The sequence below is a fragment of the Psittacula echo genome (genome assembly GCF_963264785.1).
Source record: "Psittacula echo genome assembly, chromosome: 20".
Lineage (NCBI taxonomy): Eukaryota > Metazoa > Chordata > Aves > Psittaciformes > Psittacidae > Psittacula > Psittacula echo.
This window is the reverse complement of record NC_137756.1, coordinates 5,335,925-5,356,975: the sequence shown is the minus strand read 5'-3', so window position 1 is coordinate 5,356,975 and position 21,051 is coordinate 5,335,925. Positions and strand designations below refer to the sequence as shown.

General features: G+C 44.4%; 1 protein-coding gene across 1 annotated transcript in view; it reads left to right on the top strand.

Annotated features, from left to right (window-relative positions):
* Positions 1-20,352, top strand: part of ERBB4 (erb-b2 receptor tyrosine kinase 4) — a gene marked incomplete at both ends in the record, with an annotated part of 599,510 nt that extends 579,158 nt beyond the window's left edge. The window contains 2 exons of the mRNA XM_080632110.1: positions 17,027-17,318; positions 19,916-20,352. Of these exons, the coding sequence (XP_080488236.1) occupies positions 17,027-17,318; positions 19,916-20,352 (729 nt within the window). The remainder of the gene's footprint in view (positions 1-17,026; positions 17,319-19,915) is intronic.
* Between the last annotated feature and the right edge of the window lie 699 nt (positions 20,353-21,051).

Below are 21,051 nucleotides of genomic sequence, written 5' to 3'. Positions count from 1 at the left end.
GAAACCTTTGTTGAGATTTTTCCTTAGTAGTTCCAAATTCATAACCTGGCTGAACTGATGACACAATGTGAGGCAGAGAAGAGGTAAGCAAAGCAGCTAAGAGTGTGTAAACTGAGTCAGTATTCACGATCTGACCACATGGTGCGCGAAGTTCTTCTGCCTCTCCTGAGGAAATCTATGCTTTTCTGGAATAAGAAAGACCAAATGTGATCTTAAATAGTATCCAGACAGTTCATAAGGAAATTGCTACTATTTGAAAACATAAGGAGGCTGGAAAGGTCTTTAGAAGAGGCTGGGGTGTAGTCCCACTGGGTAGGCTGTATTCACATAGCATTTCTCCTGCACTGAGAGGCAGTGAAGGAGGGGACGATGCACGGTTTAACAATAAGCAAGAAACTTCCTCTTTATGACACAAGAGTTAATTTCCATTGTTGATGTTGGTCTGAAATAAGTCAGATTTACTCCTAGCTGTCTCTGGGGAGGTTCTGTTCCCTTTGCTGCGAACTTCTGAGCAAGAAAGGAAACGACTATAGTTACCTTTGAAAGGTGCTTGCTGTCACACTGATGTAAATCACTGTAGTGAAGCTTTGCTAATGGAATATTACCACTTACACCAACATAGGGTTGAGAGAGCAGAATCAGACCCATAAGGTTTGCTATGTTCATCTCACACCCATGTTTGCTAGGCACACTGAAGCACATTTGGAGGAGAAAGGATCAGCAGGGTAATGTACTTGCTTTTTCAGCAGTTCCTTTTGCCCCTGGTCTTTAGTGCCAGCCAAGCAGAGTCGTCCAGTAGAAGTGAGGGAATTAATTCCAACCAAAATCCTAGGGTAAATATTCCAAAAGAGTTATGTAAAATGTGCTGTTTGGGCAGCCAGTGTGCTCACTGGGAATATTCATGGAAAGCAAACACATTTCTTATTATTGTTATTATATTGAAAACTACCTTTCTCACAGCCTTTGCCCAACTTTGAGCCACGCTGTTCAGCTGCTTGCACATGTGTGATCCCCTTGAAGTCAGCAAGGCTGCAGAAAAAGACCTGGTGCCTTTATTTTTGCCACACAGAGAGGCTCTATCACATTCTTGATGTGAAGTCTCCTCTCTGCAGCTCACAATTTCCTGTCTTGGTTTGAGACTGTGATCTTGGACCACTAAAGTCAGTGGGAGCTTTGCTTTGCAATTCAATTTAATGACAGCAGCAAGACTGAATCCTTCTTTCAGTAACTCCTACTGCTGGGAAGTTTTCCTCTGGCATCATACAGCAATCTAACACTGAAACAAATCTGGAACTACCCTTTGCCAAAAGTTTTCACATTCTGAGCCAAGTTGTCTGACCCAGGTAACCTCAAAGAGGGCAGATGGGGGGAAAGCAAGCTTGCACCCAGTGTGGTATTTTTGCACATCTTTATTGTGTTTTTCTTCATTGTAGGAGCCTCTTTATAGAGGGGGAATTTTTAAGGCCAAAATAAGAGATAGACAAAGGAATTGCCATTGAGAAAACAGGTAATTTTTAATAGCACTTGCTGGTATCACTGGAGACTCACTCCTGTCCGTTACAGGATTATTTTGTAGTAGAACATTGATGCTTCCCCCAGCATCTCAGATTAGCTCCAGTCTCAGCTTTGCTAATAACTCTGCATCTCCTACCTGTACTGCTAGTACTGCTATAGAGGTGATTACATCTAGATTGCAGAAATGCCACAGCACTGTGTCGCTGGAAGAGCTTGGAGTCGAGTTGAAAGCCCCATAGCATCTTAGCACTCCTGGTTTCCTTTGCAGAGAGGTTTATTCTGAATGTAGTACATTTGTTTCCTCTCTGTGCAGAAAGCTGCATACTTGTCTTGTTTTTCTGAAGCACTCAGGTTCTTGGTACATTAACTATTCTTCCAGTGAAGATTCATGTTGATTTAAAACAAAACACATAGTAGCTCCTTTAAGGTAATAGTGCATCTGCTGTGTATAGTTCAGTACAGATGGATGTCAGCTACAAGAATCACACAGAATTGAAATGCTGTCAGAGCTCTCTATCTGCAGTTGTTTGATTCTGTGTGTTTCCTTTGGAAAGTTAGTGATTTATGCTTGTTTGGTGTAGTGAATATTAATATTACACAAATTCATCATGGTGCTGCTGCAGCCATAGATGCCAAATGAATTGATACAGCTTAAGTAGTTTGTGTTCACTGTGTCTGGCAAATAAAATTTTATGGGGGATATTGACAGCCAATTTGGTGAAGGAAAACACATAGACAAGAGCTACATGATCTTCATATCATTTTCAGAGATCAGAAGAAAGACACTGTGTTTCCCATCTTAGTTGTTCTGATTGTAGTTTAGTGAGAGTCAGTTATGTGATGGCAAAGTACTGTACTCCTTTTCTGGGTGCGTTGTACTGACAGCTTTAGTTCAGTGTTCCAGCAGTACAGCTCTATGTGGGACAGGAGTCTCCAGGGAGAAAGCAGGGAGATTGTGGTTCTCCTCACACTTAGGCTTTCAAGTCAGGGAATTAAGGAAGAGCAAGAGCCTTTACTTTCTAAAGCAAGCTCTGAAGCTTCTCTAGGGTGACCTCAGTCCTGAATCCTTGCAGCTTGTTGCCTGTGAGAGGCACCACTGGATGAGATTTGCATAAAACTTTTCCTTCTCCCTCCCATGTGGAGAAGAAAAACTATTTGGATATGAATTAATAGCACAGACCTACTATTAATTCATATCCAATAACACAGAACTTTGCAGTCTGTTAAAGAAGGCTGGAAAGGGGAAAGGCTTCTGGGGAGTTTCCAGCTCCCCAGGAAGTGTGACATCCTGCTTCTTCCAGGGATTACTGAGATTGATGAAGCTGCGAGGCTCAGACACTGTTTCAGCATTTCCATCTCACCCACACCGGCTTCTACTAGCACATCTTTGGGACTTGTGCTACCAGGAGCAAAAGCCTGCACATGCTCTAGCCCCTAACAGTGGCCTCTGTTATGAAGTCCAGCCTGTGATAGATTGAGCTTTTAAATAAAAATTAACATCCTAAGCTAAATTGAATTCTTTCACTGCATCTGAAACTCTTCAGCTGCAATTTCAGCTCTTCAGCTTTTTCCAGCTTTTCTTTTCCATTGTGTAGTGATATTATAGAAATATGGAGTTTTAGAAGCTCTGTGCTTCTGAGAGATAAGCTGAATCCTCAGCAGTGTTTCTATGAGCACAGGACCCCAGCCTAGTGCTTGAGTGTCCTGTGTTCCACCATTAGATGATTCATTCAGGTATTTGTAATGAGTATTGTCCTGTGTGCACGGAGATAGTACTAATACAGAAAGCACTCTGTGTAGCCCATGATGCTTTTTGCTTTAAATCCTTGTCTAATTCCTGCTGAAAACCATCTGTACTGTTTAATACTTGCTGATCCTGTCTCTGCAATTTTATTCCATATGCTATAAACGTGAAAGCACATGCCAACTCTGCAATTAAATATGAAGCTATTTCTTTTCAGAGGTGTCTAATTCATATGTCCAGGGAGACGTTTCTACTTGGCTAAAGCAGACTCTGGCATACCAAAAGCCAGTTTTAAATACCCTGAGTAGTATCTGGTATGCCACTGCAGCAGTCCTAGTGTGTCATTAGGTCTGGTAGTGTTTCATTCCTCAACATCTGTATATATCTGTGTGTAAAAAGATTATTCCAGAGAGAAGCCAGGAAAGAAGCTATCTTCAGGATTCATTTGTTCTGGTTTCTAAATATGAAAGGTAGCCATTTTTGAATCACAAGATTACAGGGGAGATGGTTGTTAATGGTTTTCAGATGTGTTTCACATCAGTACGGCATCTTTTTATCGTGGACAACAGGGACTATTCAACCAGTGGGCTGACTACTAGAATTAAGTGACTTTCATTAGATTAAACTAACAGAGCTGAATTTCTTAGGCACCTGCAGTGCTTCAGTGGTAGAAGATCTGATCTGATGTCTTGAGTGCTTTACATACTGAAATACCACAGACTTGGAAGGTGGGGGACTACAAGCGCTGCTGCTTTCAGTTACAGCTGGAAAGAGGTATTTTGGAGAGCAGTCACAATTTGGAGGGGCACTTCCCAGTCTGTCAGCACAGCTGAGCTGGTGATGTGAGGTACTGTCATTGCAGGTGGGGAGAGCTAGCAGTTGATTATAGCATCCTTTCCTCTTGGAAAAGAAAGTGGCAGGAGGGAGTCGTGATTTGTCCGTGATTCTCCTCATGACCAGGGCTTTAGTAGCAGTCGATGCCTTACTGGTCCACATTTATTCTTCTGTGAGAAAAGGCAGCTAACTGTTCCTGTCCAAGTTCTCAAGCTGTTATTCCTCCAGGTGTGTCCTGGCCATGTGGGGTTGATGGCAGTAAAACTACTTCCATCCTAAAGTCAATAGATAATTTGTGTGAAGAGATATCAAGGCTAGATGGGGCCATTGCAAGCATTTTGTCTAATTTTCTGGCATAACTTAGGCCAGAGTTTCTTGTCTCTTCATTCCTGCATCAGGTGCAGAAATTCTGTGTGAGGTGGAGTTTTTCTTTTAGAAAGGCTGTCTTGATTGTATCAGGTGGGATGGAAAATTCATCTCAATGTAGGGAAGTCTCACTGGGCAGTTAATACTGACTCTTTAGCAGGGTTTGGATCCTGTTGCAGTCTACCTTGCTCCTTTTTTTGTGCTAGGTTAAGGAGCTGCCAGTTGTCAGAAGTTTCTTCTATTTAAGGGGCTGAGTAGGATAGTACCATTTGTATGTGTTTGTGTTAAAGGACAACACCAATGAGTCCTTTTTATTTGGTTCATTTGTGGTGGTTGCCTCCGCTCTGCTTTCTCTATATCTTCCAAAAAAAATATGACAAAATCTTGCCTGATATTTGATGCTTATTACTGCAGTCTGTCAGGTTTTGGACTTTTTGATTTATTTCTCTCCCATTTCTTTAATTCCTTCTCCTTAAAAGGCGATCCTGAAATTTCTTAGTAGTCATTTTTTTGCCTTTCTCCTCAGCTTTGTCACTTCCTTATGCAAGTGTTGCAATGAAATCTCCAATGCCAGAACAGATGAACTTGTTAATTAACTACACATTGTATCAAAGCATTTCATAATATCTCAGAAGATTACGCTGACACCAACTCTATATGAGCTCTCTTGCTGCTTGAGAAACTGCTGGATTAGTTAAGAAAGTTTGTATGAATGCATTCTGTATGCCTTTCATTAAATGCTAAGGTTTGTATGTTTTCCTAGTACAGCCTATGGTGTACTGGATATTGCAGCTGCTGCCATCAAACCTTTAGGGTAGTTCTAGAAGTTCCACCAAGCTCTCTTTCAAAGTCCCATTTTCTGCTTCCCTAAGTTTTAATGACATCCTGGTGGTAGGAGGCTCCTGTCTGTTCTGCTCTGCCTTTTACATTAAGCACTTCTCAGTAGCTGTTAGTGTTTTGATGGTGTCTAGTCGACCATCACAAATATTTTACCTACTGCAGCTTTTCTCTTCTGGGAAATTCCTCTGTATCCATTTCCAGTCTTTGTTGGAAATGTAGATAGTACAAGACCATGTTTGTCCATGCAAAGCAGAGGGTGAACCCAGACTGATACCAGTCAGCCCGATTTCATTGCTGAATGAAGGTGAATGAAGTGGTAAGAATAAACATGCAAAACCACACTGTAAAGTATGTTAGATGGAAGATTATTTCAGTCTTAATAATTTACATGAAAAAGAAAAGCTTCTCACAAAATATGTAGATTTAGAATATGAGTATTTAAATACCTCTTTAAAATGTGCCAAGTTTGCCCGAGGAGAAGGGAAAAGAATTCACATGAAGGACTCAAACAGAATAGATGATGCCTGGCTCTTCACAGAGAATTCTTTGAAAGTGCTTTATGGCAATTAGTTTCTTGCTTTGCAACCAGGCCAGCTGAAATCAGTGGTATTTCCCAAGGAGTAAGCCCTTCTCAGCCTGAGTAGATTATCAGGACCAACTTGTCAAATTGCCTCATGGTTTTGCAGGTCAAGTGCTTTAAAACAGGATTTTTTTTAATGCATTAGCTGTTTTCTGTCACATTTAGGCTCCTGAATTCAGGCATATTGATTTCATCAGACTTCCCAAAAGTGTTGGATGGCATTTTTGTTTCTACAGATTTAAGATATATTTAATAACAAATCACTACCTCACAGCACTTCCTGGTGAGACCTAGTGTGAGTGAACACTCAGAGGAATCAGTGGAAGAGACTGTAGCTGTATATTGCTTCAAACTTTAATGTGTGACATGTAAATTTATTGAGCTTTAATATAAACTGGTTTAAAATCAGGCAGCATCTGTTTAATCCATGAATAGCTGCTGGCTGTGTTAACAGTCAAGAGAGCTCACAGCTGATCCATTTTCTTTTCTCTCCTGAAAGGAAAAAAAAGTCAATAGATATAAAGAGAGCAAGTAATAAATATTTCTACACTGCACTGATGAGGCATTCTTGGAAAACAGCAAGCTAAACAACTCTACATAATTAGGAGATGGAAAAGTGGACTAAGAGTCAGGAAATAATTATGAGAGCTGGGAGGAAAATTTCCTTCAGTGACTCGATTTGAAGCAGAAATTGTTAGTGAAAAACACTCGTTTCTGAGCAATCCTATTTGTGAATTTCCTTAAACTAATAAAAGCACCTGAAGATACAAGGGGGTGTGATTTGGAAATGCACCAAGGAGCTGTCATTTAAACACCTGCCTGCCCACAGCGGTTGGGGCTCATGAGCCAGAGAGTGCCATCTACGTGTTGGTCTGTGGTGATAATGCTTAGAGAGTAAGGTCGCAGGGGGACTCTGGAGCATCCTGTGCCAAATGCTGTACTTCCTAAACATCCATGCAATGGGGATAAACGCCAGCACAGCCTAAAATGCCATTTGTTAGCCAGAGCAAAGAGTCTGTCTGTCTTGATAAATGCTGCGGTAGGGGATGGGGAAAAAAACCTCAAAGCTATAAAAAGACTCCAAAAGATGCAATGGGGAGAAGTGGGAGGAGGCACAGATGAGTTTAGATTTAGAATGTTAAAAAATGATTATTTTATCCAAATCAGCTGGATGGTTATTTCTTTTAGTGTATTATTGCCACCAGAACCTCAGCCCTGCTCTAAATCAACTCAGCATTTCATCAAGAAGCCTATTCTTTGCTATAAGAGACCAAGAGTGCACAATTATGGGTTTCTTTTCCCCCTTGCATAATAAAATTGGGAGATTATCATCAAGTTTCTATTCAGATTTTAGGAAGGCTTTTTTATTTTATTTTTAAAACCCCTCTTTGTCTGTAAGAGCTCCCTGTTCAGGCCAGCATGCTGTAATGATTACTGCTGTAAAGGCTTCAGTGGAGATGTGCTCTATTTCATTCTCAATGAGGGTTGATGGCATTTTGAGAGGCTCAGAATATCCTTTGATTACTGTATAAAACAGACTGGGGAAGATGGCAATGCAGCGTGTGGCATAGGAGGGGGCTGCTGCTCCCAGTATTGCTCATCAACTTTCTTTTGTGCCTTTTTCTTTCCGTCTGCCGTGTCTCCATCACAAATCATGGCCATGTTGTGGCTTTGGTCCCATTCCCCATCCTTTGCCTTGTTTGGGGATTTAAAGCTTGAGATTTGTGTAGAAAAGGAGCTGCTGCTGCTCCTGTATTCTGGACAGATGCTACAGCATATGAGCAGGAGCAGCACCTTGACCCTTTTCTCCCATGGGGAATTGTTAGTAGCTAGGAAATTATATTTGTCTTTTCCAAACTATGGGAAATTGGCGCAGTGTTAGAAGGTGCCATTTACTGTAAAATGTCTTTGGAGAGTGTATTAAAAAAGGAGTGACAGAAAGCTAGTCATGGGTGACAGGAAGGATATGGGAGTAAGAGAGATTGAAAGGGAAAGACACATGCAAGCTGTCTTTCTTCCTGCTCTCCTGTGTGTGAGACACGCACAGTGCATTAATACAAAATAATAGGGAAAAGGAATTCTTGCATCTTCATTTTTGTGTTTTGCCTCGGTCAGATTGTGCCAGCTGAAGTCTGTTTGCCGGCTGCCAAAGGTTGGAAGGGAGAAGGTTTCTGAGGTCTAAAGGTCAGGGAAGTTTCCAGGGAGTGTTTTCGATGCTGTACAGCAGGAGAATGCTTCCATTCCCAGCCCAGATACAGGAGATGAGTCTATAGAAAAGCATTTCATTTACACTTCCCTGTCAGTGTGCCTGGATTCTGAGTTTTGTGGGCACATTGTGCATCTCTTCACAGGTTATTGGTCATCTTGTAATCTTTGACTCCTCTACTTGATGAAGTGTTAGACTGAAAATCTGTCTTGTGTTTAATTTCCTATACCACTGTGCCAAGACTGTTAGGCATGTTTTGTTTGCAGTATGTGCCGTTTCACTGTTCACAGTCTCCCAGAAGGCTGTATTCAGATTTGGGTATCCCACTGCATATGGGAGTTTATAAGCTGGAAAACAGAGAGCAGTTAGGAGGGAAAACTGTGCAGGAGAAGGTTTAAATGACTCATCTGAAGCTGTGAAGTACGTCAGTACTGATGTGAACCCAGGTCACCAGTGAAACATCCGTATGGATTTCGAACAATTTCAGAGATGTCTTAACCCCACCATACTGCCAGGATGTGATCCAGCACATCCAGATGATAGAGACAGCCTGCGTGAACTGAGTTAGAGCTCAGGCCACCTGCAAATCTTGCCTTTTTGCTGACAAACAATGACTAGGAAAGGCTTATTCCTTCTTTATTCATCTTTTTTCCCCTCACTGATTAAAATGGATGTCTTGTGTCTTGATTGTGGAAGCAGTCATCAGAGATTGGAGCAAACACAGGATGATGCTTACATTCTCTTCTGTACTTGTGTACCAACATTCAAGTTCCAGTATGGGGTGATGCTGGAAAAGGGACTGGGACTTTCTGATCTCCAATAAAGGTTCATTGATCCCCGATGGAACTTTACGACCACTGACCTAAGGACATCATAAATTGTTGCACACCTACTGTCCACAACCTGTGTATATTATTCCTACCTTTATTTTTTGTTGTAGAGTAATAGGCTCCCCTTTCCTTGTCACTGGAAAACGTATGTCCTGCTCCATTAACTCGGGTGGGCCACGTTGCTATTTGTGTGACTGAAATAAGTGATGTAAGAGACACACACACACGTTTCAGAGGAAGAGTGTACAAGGAATGCCAGACCTTTGTCAAGTGCTGTGTGCTGGAGGAACAGATGCGCTTTAACTGTAATGGCCGAGAAGGCATCTAATCCTTTCTTTTTCTGTATGGCCCTGCTCTGAGCAAGGGCTAGGACCAGAAGCCTGCAAAGCCTTCTAGCTATTACTATGCAAACACCATTTCATTTCTGTTTAATATTACACAGTGCTCTCATGGCACACGTTTTTTCTTTCCTTTGATTTTTGCTTCAGACATGTTTGCTGTGGGCTCTCTGAAGCAAGGCAGAGTAAGCTGTTAGTTCTGTGGTCAGAGGGAAGGAAGTATGCTCCTGAGCAGAGGTGGCTCCTCTCCTGGGGTGGTCTCTTTCCTATTTGAATTTCAGTTCAGATCAGTTGTAAATTCCAGGCTGCTCCCTTGAAACATAGCAGGAGTTTGCTTGGGGCTGGTGGGAGAGCTCTGTGTTGTGTGTTCTGCTTCCATCCTCACCAGAGCATCCCAAACAGATCCGCTTGCATAAATCAGCTGTCCTTCTTCCTAGAGAACTACTGAGATCTTGGTGCTCGTAGCAAGATGTGCTTGGCCTGGAATGCTAGGAGACTCCAGCCTGGATACTGCCTTAGTTTTAAATCAAGTAAACAGTTTCTAGGGCAAGGAGGAAAGGGAGCAGTTTCTGGGGGCACACAGTCCAGGACTCAACTGGCACAAAGAAGTGTTGCAGAGCTTGATCAGGACAGATAATCACTGAGCTGTCTGAAGAATGGACGATGAAATGCCCCTGTGAGGAGCATCCCCATAAGAAGGTGGGAGTGAGACTTACTCCTGCTTTGCGGTTTGGTGCTTTTTGCATATGAGAACAGAAAGAGAGTGAAAGGGAATGGTGTTTTTGTGCGGATAAGGAGCAGTGTCAGAGTGGGTTGAAATGTGTGTGTGTGTGTACATTGATATTGGCAGAACCTTGCCTTTAGTAAGGAAAAATCTTTCAGTCCCATGCACTTAGCAGGCTGCTTAAGAACAAGAAACACTACTAATTATGCAACCCTATCAAATGTGTGTGCACATCTTGGTGGGTGGCAAGGAAAAGGAGCTCTGCAGCAGCAAGGGTGCTGCTGGGAGGCTGTGCTAGCAACCAAAGCAAGGGGGTACCAGATTATTGGTTTTCTATTTGGTGATAGTGCTGTACCACCCATAGCCTGACAGCAGCATCACATCACTGAGTACCTTCAGCATTGCTTCCACCTCTCATCTGCTGTGGGTGCAGCTCTGAAGGCAGTTATGGTCACCATAGAGCTGGTGTGGGATCAGCTGTAGCGCAGGCATGGGGAGGAGCACAGCTCTGGGTGCCATACTCCAGGCATGACACCAAACTGAAATGAAAAGAGACAAGGCAGAGGCATATTCACACAATTACAGAAATACAAGCAGCAGGACCCAACAAGGCTTTGATTTCATTACAGTTTAGCATGCAGCCAGAAAATATTATGTCCCTGCTATAAAGGAGGAGATATTTACCTTTGGGAGATTTTAGAAGCAAGGAATTGGAAAATGAAATTAATGAATAGAAAGCAATAACACAAGCCAATATTCACAAAAGTGTTATTTACCTCTCTTTTATCAAGGCTCATTTTACACAAATGTTAGCAGTTATAATAACTGATATGTCACTGGTATTTAATACCAAAGGGCCTCTAAAAAGGCTTCAGGGGATATTTGCTTGTTTTGCAGAAGCAATCCAGCAGATTCTTGGAATGCATTGATGAAAACTTCATTCTCCAAGTGATAGAGGAGCCAGCAGGGAGGGGGGGCTACACTGGGTACTGTTCTCACCAACCCGGAGGGACTGGTGGGGAATGTGAAGCTCAAGGGCAGCCTTGGCTGCGGTGACCATGAAATGGTGGAGTTTGAGATCCTTAGGGGCAATGAGGAGGGTGCACAGGAAGCTTGCTACGCTGGGCATCAGGAGAGCAGATTTAGGCCTCTTGAGGGATCTGGTTGGTACAGTACCATAGGATAAAGCCCTGGAGGGAAGAGGGCCCCAAGAAAGCTGGTTAATACTCAGGGATTACCTCCTCCAAGCTCACGAGTGATGCATCCCAGCAAAGAGGAACTCAGGCAAAAACGCCAGCAGAGTAAGCAGCAGCTCTGGGGAGACCCCCCCTGCAGCCCTGATCCAGTTCTGGGGCAACAGCACAAGAGGGATGTGGAGCTGTTGGAGCGAGGCCAGAGGAGGCCATGGAGATGTTGGTAGGCTCTGGAGCCAGGCTGAAAGAGCTGGGCTAGTTCAGCCTGGAGAAGAGAAGGCTCCTTAAGGGGAGACATTAGAAAAGCCTTTCAGTACCTGAAGAAGGTGAAAGGACAAGGGGAAATGGTTTTAAGCTGAGAGAGGGGAGATTGAGATGAGCTCTTAGGCAGAAGCTCTTCCCTGTGAGGGTGCTGAGGCGCTGGCACAGGGTGCCCAGAGAAGCTGTGGCTGCCCCATCCCTGGCAGTGCTCAAGGCCACGTTTTGAGGGGTTGAAATTAGATGACCTTTAAGGTCTCTTCCAACTCGAACCATTCTGTGATTCTATTTAAGTTTTACTCAGTAAGGTCCGAATGTATTTTCTTCTCAGTGAGATACATGTCCTGACCAGTAAGTCAGCTGGGGGTAGTTATCTTTGAAGCCTACAAAATGATGACATCACATTGCAATTAGCAGGCAATTTAAAGACATTTAAACAATTATACTACATTTTCACCCCCACTAATTGGCACCACAGCTATTTTCCTGCCTCCTGTTTTTGGAGCAGTGACCACAGGGTATTAACTCATGGGAAAAATAGTAATGCATTAAGAAAATGTGCAGACACCAGTGGTTTGGAGAGGAGCCAGGCTGCAAGGTTCTGTGTTAAGGGTGTTGCAAGGCAGCTATGTTTGGTCCAGAGCTGAAGAGGAGGCATGAAGAAAATACCATTACTGTGTTCTTAGTTGGCAGGTCACTGGCTGGGAGGGGTCTTGTCAGCAAAAATAGCAACAAATGTGTTAATGCCAGGCCAATTCTCTCCTGACATCTTGGGAGAGGGCTGTTCTAAGAGGGTCTGTTATTATGTTGTTACAGTTGCATAGTATGTATTTAAATGTTAGAGTCACAGCCAAGAAGATGTAAAAATAGGAGGGTGGGTTTAGCCTTCAGTGGTGAGAGTGGAGCAAAACAGGCCCATAGATAGATAATGTGGCTATTCTGCTATTATTTAAGGCTGCTAATCATCTAAACACCTACTGACAGAGAAGCAGAGCCCTGTTTACTGAAGACAAGCCTGTTGGCAAGACTTGCTTTTCTAAGTTACTTTTAAAGAGATCACTGTGGGCTGTGAACCAAAAGTAGTTCAAGACAGCGGTCCTGCTGTTCATCCAGAAGCAGTGAACCACAGATTGAAATTCATGAGAGTGCCTCTGTGAAAACAGAAAGATGTAAATTAAAGGTGTGCAATATAGCACGGTGTAGTACTGAATGGAAAAGGAGTGGTTACAGTCGCTGGTTTAGTGTCTGTGAAAAGCAGACAACAGCGAACTCCAATCCACTGCATAATAATACTAACACAGTATTGCTACAGCTCTTTCCCCTCTCCCGCAGTCTGGAGGGCTTTGGCAACCTTGGAAACCAAAAGCAGCAAATTCCCTCTTCAGAGTTTCTCAGCCTGCAGGTGGAGGGAAGGAAGCTGGGAAGCTTTACGAAGGAGGCAGAGGATTCACAGCAGAGCTTTAGTTTCCTTGCTTCTCTTGATTCTCTCCAGTCACCACTTTGTATTTCTTCTCTGGATCCTACTGGTAATCATCAATCTTCATCACCCTCCATGGATCACAGTTTACTACTTACTGTCTTCAGTCTTTCCTTCTCCATCTTCTTGGAGCAGAGAGAAAACTTGCCTGAATTCAAGTAAATACAGCATCTGGGGGCAAGGAGAAGGCAGATTAAGTCTCCGGCAATGCAACATCCTATAGACATCAGTAAGTCTTCAAAGTAGCATCTGGCAGGCTTAGGGATGGTTTTTATCCATTTTTCTGACACATACTGGGTTGTAACCTGTCCTTGTCAATGTGTCATTAGAAGTGGACTGTGTTACAGAAGAAAGATGAGGGGTTCAGAGGGGATTTTACATTACAGAGCATCTCTGTTTTCCACAGTATTCCCTGTTTAAAGAGACCTTCCAATTGTCCCAAACAAGCCTTTTTCAGAAGACTGCTAAGTTACAAGCTTGCTGCACAGGCTGTATCCAGATGTGTACTGCTGTCTGTGCCCTCTAAAAATCTTGTCTCTGGTAAAACGTCTTCTGTTCCCTCTGCTGTTACAGCCTTTGCTCTCAAGTGGATCATCTCAGCCAGGCAACTGCTGACTTCGGTTCTTCCTTCCCTCCTTGTGAAATTTTCTTGGCTATTCTCCTGGATACGAGTACACTTGTTTTGAATAAGAGACCATGCACAGATGGGGCAGCGCTGAGGTTTCCAGGCTGATCCAGCCCAGCCCTCTGTCATCTCTTTCTGTACTGCCTCAGACAGCACTTCCTTTGCAGCGGGCATCATCCTTGCTTTGGCTGTCTGCAGCCACAACTGGGTCAGAGAGGCCAAAGCTGTTCCCAGGCCTAGGACTTAAGTTTAGGCACTGCTTTTCAGACATAATGAGCAATTTGGTAAAAGCTTAATGAACCTGGTCACCATTAGCCCAAATTTCAGTGGTGTCTCGGCTCCTCCTCAGCACTGTTACCCATGCACGGAGCCCTCGGAGCTCCCACTGCCTGCACAAATGGTGCTTGTGCTGGGAGAGCCCCAGGGGCTCCCTCTGCCTCAGCTGAACCAGGCCTACATTTGGCCATTTGATTCAAAAGTGATTTGTTGACAGCAAAGGAGATTCAAGTTCAGCTCCAGCCTCTAGAGAAGCTGGTGCTACAACACTTTCAGGCTGCTTTTTATCCTTTTGCTTCCCATTTCTCCCTCTCATGCTTAGTTCTCGCTATCACCTCTCCCTTCCTACTCAGCCTCCTGCCACATGCCAACCCTTTCTCCCCACCTGCACCTCAGTCTCTCTCACTTGCCGTTGCCCTCTGTTCATTTGCAAGCCACCGTTCCCTGGCTCCAGACCATCCCTGCTGCCAGCTCTTCCACCATCACTTTCCTTGCAAGCCTCTCAACTCCTCTGCATCTGCTCAGACTGCTGTTTCCTCCTCCTCCTCCCCCAGGCACTGGCACTGGGAGGGGGGTCACTGAGACCACAGGATAGATCCTCTCCTGTGCTTCCATCCAGCTCCTAGTTTTCCTGAGGAAAAACAGCGACAGAGAGAGGCCTGCTCAAGCCTTGCTAATGGATGGTACAGACAACTGAGCTTGCAAAGGTTTTCCTGGGCTTTTGTGATTTGCATCCTGGAGCCTTTTTCAGGGTCATAAGTTGGCTAAATATGGATTAATTTTTATAGGCTAAAAGAAGAGTGTATCTCTAGCTATGGCTCATCACCACATCTGCATCTCAGTCACAAGGGGCTAGATTGAGCAACAAACTGGCTGCAGGGCTATTTCAAATAGGAGAGGATCACCAGAAAAGGGTCTTCAGACAGCATGCCTTTTAAGGTATTTTGCTTAAACACAAAACATTCCTTTATAAAGTAAGATATTTGGCAGTGACCATCATCTCCATCCTGATGTTTTGGCAAGAGGTTTATAAGGAAGGCTTGACTGTAGTGCATCCAATCCATACTATGTGAGGATGCATGTTGTCTTTTTTTCACTTTGGTGTGTTTCTTGATGTAGATATGTTTTTGATAAATGAGTTATAACTTACTCTTGGGGTGGTTGGACTCCTTAAGCAGTGGGGTTTTCCTCATTTCTTTCAAGCTTGCACCTTTTTTTTCAAGTCCTGACTTTTTTCTCTTCCCCAATGAGGAGAAAATAGAAATACAAGAGAGTTTTTGAAATAAAATGAGAAATGCAGTAATTATGAGGAACTGATCTTGTAGGCTCACCAATAACATTTTGGCAGTAGAATAACATGAGAAAAATTAAGGGTTCTTTGGTTTGTTTTCATTTCCTCAATGAAAACCAGGCTGGGTTTGGGTAGCAGTAATAGGTATAAATGCAGCCACTGTGCTGGTGATGGTATAGCAGTTCAGGGTCCACATGGCTGTGTAAGATGGTTCCAGAAACCAATATCAAAATGAAGATCTCTGCATGCATATTCCAGACTTAGCCTGTGCTACAGAGGTGACATTAGAAGGCTGGTGCATGCTGAGAGCAGGACACTGAGAGCATGGCACATTGCAGTCTTGAAACCCAGGAGCTGCTGTGTTATCTGGGTTTACCAAAGCTTAGGGACTGTTCTTCCTTTCTTCCTGTGATATGTGAGCTGTGACAGTCTGATGACAGTCCTGAACCCTCCTGCCTTCCTGGTTATTCCTTCCTGCTTTGTCCCAAGGAAAGGAAGCCTTGGCTTGGAGCTAGCTGTTCTCTGCAGTTCTGCCTTGTATTTCCTCTGAAGTTGAGTGTACTGTCTGTTATTCCTTCTGTACAATCTGTGTTTGAACATGAGACAGTTGCAAGATATACAGCTCTCAGCAGGTGTAACAGTGTAACATGGTAGTTCACCCTTACCCAGTAAGAGGCACTCAGTAGCCCTCCCTAAGACTGGTGGGGCACACAGCTTGTTGATGGTGATGAGACATTTGCCGTGATCGAATTCTTTGACTTTTGGGTTCAGTCAGGAAATCTAACTGATGTGCATGTTTCCCCCGTTAGCTCATACAGCTCATGTGACTTGTTTCATTCATGTGACCTCTTATTACGTATCCATCATTCCATTTTTCTTTCCTATTAGAGTGAAATTGGACACAGCCCTCCTCCTGCCTACACCCCTATGTCAGGAGTAAGTATTTCACATTCAGCCTTCATCCTTTAGGTTTTCCTCCTTCCTTCACTATGTATTTTGTGTTTCAAATCCCTTTTTCCTACGTAAATGGCTCAAGAGCCAATAGTGAATGAAGTGTGTATGTAAGCAGTCAGATAGTCCAGATCTCTACTCTCAGCCTGGATTCATGTGCAATCTTTGTGGACCCACACCCAAAATTCTGCCAGCTGCCAACTTTTCTTGCAGAAGCTTTTAGGTAACAGGCTTGGATGAATCTGTACATTTTTCCTTCCTGTTTATAGGTCATGATGTCTAAATTTCCTTGCATGCCCTTGCTGACAAGCAAAATGGTAGATGGAGTCAAACCACTGAGTTGTGGTACCAATACATATGCAGTTCAGCAGCCTCAAACACTACTTGATGGAATGATGTAGTGTTTGGGTGACAGTGTGATTGTTGCTGCAGGATACCCTAGAAGTAGGCCCCCCTGAAATAAACAGAGTTCAGAGATGATGAACCTCTATCCCCAGTCCCTTTTGAAGAAGGAGGTTTCCTTAACATGAGATTTAAAGGGTTTGTTCAGAAACCAGGGGAGATTGACAAAGTGGCAGATGAGGAGATACTGTGTTTGTCTCTTTCAGCTGTGTATATCCAACCTCCACGTGTCTAGGTAGGAGACAAGTTTTCCAGCCCCATTTCCAGCCCTAAGCAGCCAGCTTGCTTCCCTTCTCCCCTCTCTGCACTGATGGTGCCTCCCTGGGAGGGGAAGCTAGCTCATCACCACTGGGCAGTTGGATGCTTTGATGGTGTACAACAGTGCCTGTGCTGCTGCTGATCCTGCAGCGCTGGACATGCAGTGTATGCAGGATGGGCAAGGCTTCACCTGCCTGGTGGAATGTATCATTGAGCAAGTGTGGCAGGAAAGGCACAGGAGCCACAGAAATTACTTGCTGTTGAATCTTTTCTCCCTTCAGAGCCTCCTTTCTCATGCTGCCTTTTCTTTTCCAACAGAACCAGTTTGTGTATCGCGATGGTGGCTATGCTGGAGAAGTGCCAATGCCCTACAGAGCTCCTGGCTGCATAATACCAGAAGCCCCAGTTGCTCAAGGGGCTACAGCAGAGATCTTTGAAGATACTTGCTGTAATGGCACACTACGAAAGCAAGTGGCAACCCTGGCTAAAGAGGACAGCAGCACCCAGAGGTACAGCGCTGATCCCACAGTCTTCATACCCGAGCGAGTTGTCCGGGGAGAGCTGGATGAGGATGGGTACATGACGCCAATGCGAGACAAGCCTAAAACAGGTAAAACAATGCTCCTGCTCTAAACCGACTGCATTCTCTCTTTTTCTACATCAGCAGATTTTCACCAAAAATGGCTTTATTGAGTAACCAGCAAGCTTGAAACATTCTGACTAGGTTAATACATCTTTCCATTGAGGACTTGTTTTTCTTTGCTTGATTTTCTACTTTGAAAAGCTCAAATGTGCCAAGTTTTGTAATTCCCCCTTTTAGTTTTCATTCTGGGAAATAACAAGAGAGAGGAATGAGAAAAACAAACCACCAAACAACCCCTTCTTACCCGAGCCCAAAAGTTCAGTTATTTCCAAGAAAAGGATCTATTTTTGGCCAACTGTAGTCACCACTTTGCTTTGTTTATTGATCATCTTTATCTTCATGGCGTTGTGCTTGGTAAATGTCATGTTGAACGTACCACCACAGAACTGATACAGTTGGCATTTTATACCCTAGAGAAGTTTAGGTTTGAAAGAACAAGATGTGCTTCAGAGAGACCATCCCCATAAGGTGAAGTTTGTTCACATCTGTGCCAGCTCAGTGCTACACTTCCCAGTTCGCCATCATTTGTTTCTTCCTTTTTCAATAGTGACAGCAGTCATTTAGATGTAAAGGGATGCGTCACTAGTAATTTGCTTCCAAACCTTTTCATTAGCTTTAAAGAAATTAATGCAGATGTAAATGCCAAGTAACTACTGTGTTTACTAAGACTTTGGGGGGCACTTACTGCTTGTGTTACACAGTGGAAACGGAGGGAGTCCTGGGGCTCGACCCACAGCAGTAGCAATAGTGGGAGTGCATTCATGGCCCTACACTTCAGCAGTCACCCTTGCAATAAGAGGTTTGATGATGTGATGTGAGCCCACACGTGTTCACATACAGGTTCACCCTGGAGATCCTGAGAATTCTGCAGGAACTTAACACTTCAGAAGTGCTACCTGAGCCCTCGAGATGTGGCAGTGAGAAAGGAGAAAGTATCTCCTCCCTGTCTCACTGGGCACAGACCCAGGGATGTCATGGTGTGGCCGTGCTGTGTGCTCTCTGTCAGCTGGGGGATTCAAGTCAAAGCACTGCTTGGCTGTCATCGCTGTACCTGTGCTCCTGGTACAAGTGCATGTGCTTGTCCACCAAGTTTTAGCTGTGTTCAGAGATATTCACTAAGTCTTGAACTTTTGCATTCGGTAGTACTGGCCCCAGCCTGGATACAAGCAGTGCTGAAGACCACAGCCACCCTCTTACAACAGGCAGGGTCCTCTTTTCTCTGTGTGGAGGTGTCTGCAGAGCCCATGACCAGGGCCATGCCACTGGAAATGGAGGCCTTCTGTTGGCATCCCTGTACGCCACGGGCAAGCTGAGAGATCATCCCTCACTAGTGGCAGTGGCTTGGGGACCCTGTTTTGTGAGGAACCTCTGGGCTGTGAGATGAAAGGCAGAGTTAATACTGGAAGTGGATTTGATCTGCCCATGGCAGGGGGGTTGGAACTAGATGATCTTAAGGTCCTTTCCAACCCTAACTATTCTATGATTATATGATCTGATGAGTTCCAGCCTTCAATCAACTGGATGCTTTTCATATCTTCCTGCACCCCACCACTCTTGTCCCCAGCTCACCTCCAAGCCATTCCCTTTGCAGCCCACTTGCTTTGTCAGTGACCTCCCTCCTGCCCAGCTGATTGGCTTTCTGTTCTGCAGCCAGACCTCATTACACACAGTGCAAGGCAGGACAAGACACACAACGAATCCATTGCTCCGTGGCTCTGCTGCCTGTGTATGACCATTGCAGAGACCCTGCTAAGTGTGCATTTTTAACCTAGCACAGCCAGTCTCTTCCTGTTTCTCTTCCCTCCCCACCTCCTGTCCAGCTTTCCGTGCACGCTCCATATGCAATAAAACCTGCTGCAGTTCAGCTCCACTTTTTTTTTGTGGTGTTAATTCACAGATAGGGATTTGAAATAACTGCAACCTGCTCCAAGTCCTGGTTTGGGGCTGATGTAAGGCTCTCTTGTACCCTTTCCAGGGCTCATTTGAATCATTTTGGTCATAATGCTTTGAGGCCCTTTGTTCTTCAGGGATGGAAGGTTTTTAATAAGGTAAATTGTTCTGTTAGAAATGAAGCTGTCTTAGAAGTTAGCCCTTGGGGATGGCTTTTGTGCAGAGAGGCTTAACTAAGATTTCTATAGAGCTTTCTGGATGGGAAGACTGCAGAGCACAGGGTTTGACTGGTAATGTCCAAGGTTGCAGAGAGGGTCAGCAGCAGAGGTAAAGTTGCTCATCATGTTTGGCTCTGTAGATCATACACCGAGAGGAAGTCCATGATCAAGCAAGACACGTGGGCTCAGTGAGATGTGTAGCTTGGTTTGCCAGTATGTGTAATGAGTCACTTCATCAGTGAGGGCTTTCAGTTTAGCCCACATGGTCTGTTTAGGTTGCAGATTCTTCACTTTTAGCAAGTGTCTGTTCAACATAGTCAGCACGCGGAGTTCTAGGAGTGGCTGGATGGGGGATGCACAAGTCCAAGCACCGCCTGATAGTAACATACACATGATACTTGCTATGTGGATGGATTACTCCCTCTTGTTGCTGATTCACTTTTTATCTTTCCCTAGAATACCTAAACCCGGTGGAAGAGAACCCATTTGTTTCCCGGCGAAAGAACGGAGATCTCCAAGCTGTGGACAACCCGGAATATCACAACGCTCCGAACGGGCAGCCCAAGGCAGAGGATGAGTATGTGAACGAGCCGTTGTACCTCAACACATTTGCCAACACCTTGGAAAAAGCCGAGTACCTGAAGAACAATTTGCCAGAGAAAGCCAAGAAGGCCTTTGACAACCCAGACTACTGGAACCACAGCCTGCCGCCACGAAGCACCCTTCAGCACCCGGACTACCTGCAAGAGTACAGCACAAAGTACTTTTACAAACAGAACGGCCGGATCCGGCCCATTGTGGCAGAGAATCCTGAATACCTCTCCGAGTTCTCCCTGAAGCCTGGCACTGTGCTGCCCCCGCCGCCCTACAGACACCGGAACACAGTGGTGTAGTGACCGCGGTCTTACACAAGTGGAAAGGCAACTCCTTCTAGCTGCCTCACTCTTCCTCTCTCTCCCTTTTCTCCCTCCTTCTCTCCCTTTCTTTCTCCCATGAGCTTCCTCTTCTTGCCAGTTCACTCATTTTTGATATTTCTAAATGAAAGGATGTCTTGGAGTTGTTTGCAGATTGGGTTGGGAACCTGGAAAGAAGGAAAGAAAGAGACTGAAAGAAGGCGCGTACAACCTGGCATTTCTCACTTTCCGCAGATCTGGAGGCTCGGATGGTTGGAGAAGCCAGACAGGACCAGTAAAGGCCAGTGGCAGTGTTGCCTGCTGTCAAGCTAGTTCTCAGTGATTCAACCCACACACTGCAGGGAAAGCCACAGAGAGGCTGTTTGTTCCAGCAGGAGCTGATGAGAGTCTGTACAGCATTCCTGGAAATCTCGATGCAGTTTCCATCAGGGGGGAAAATGGACAATTTTTATATCATGTGTGATAGCATAGTAATTGAGATTGAGAATCCAATTTCCTTCTCTAACACTTTCTAGCCCAGCAACTGAAAATGGCTAACCTGGCTTTTCATAACCATTCAGACCTTCACCATGGCTTTCCAAGAAATGATGATGGGACTCTAATACATGGCTAAACCCTTTTCTGAGCCACACCATGATTCCTAATCACAATGTGCCAATTCCTAACCACAGAGACTCC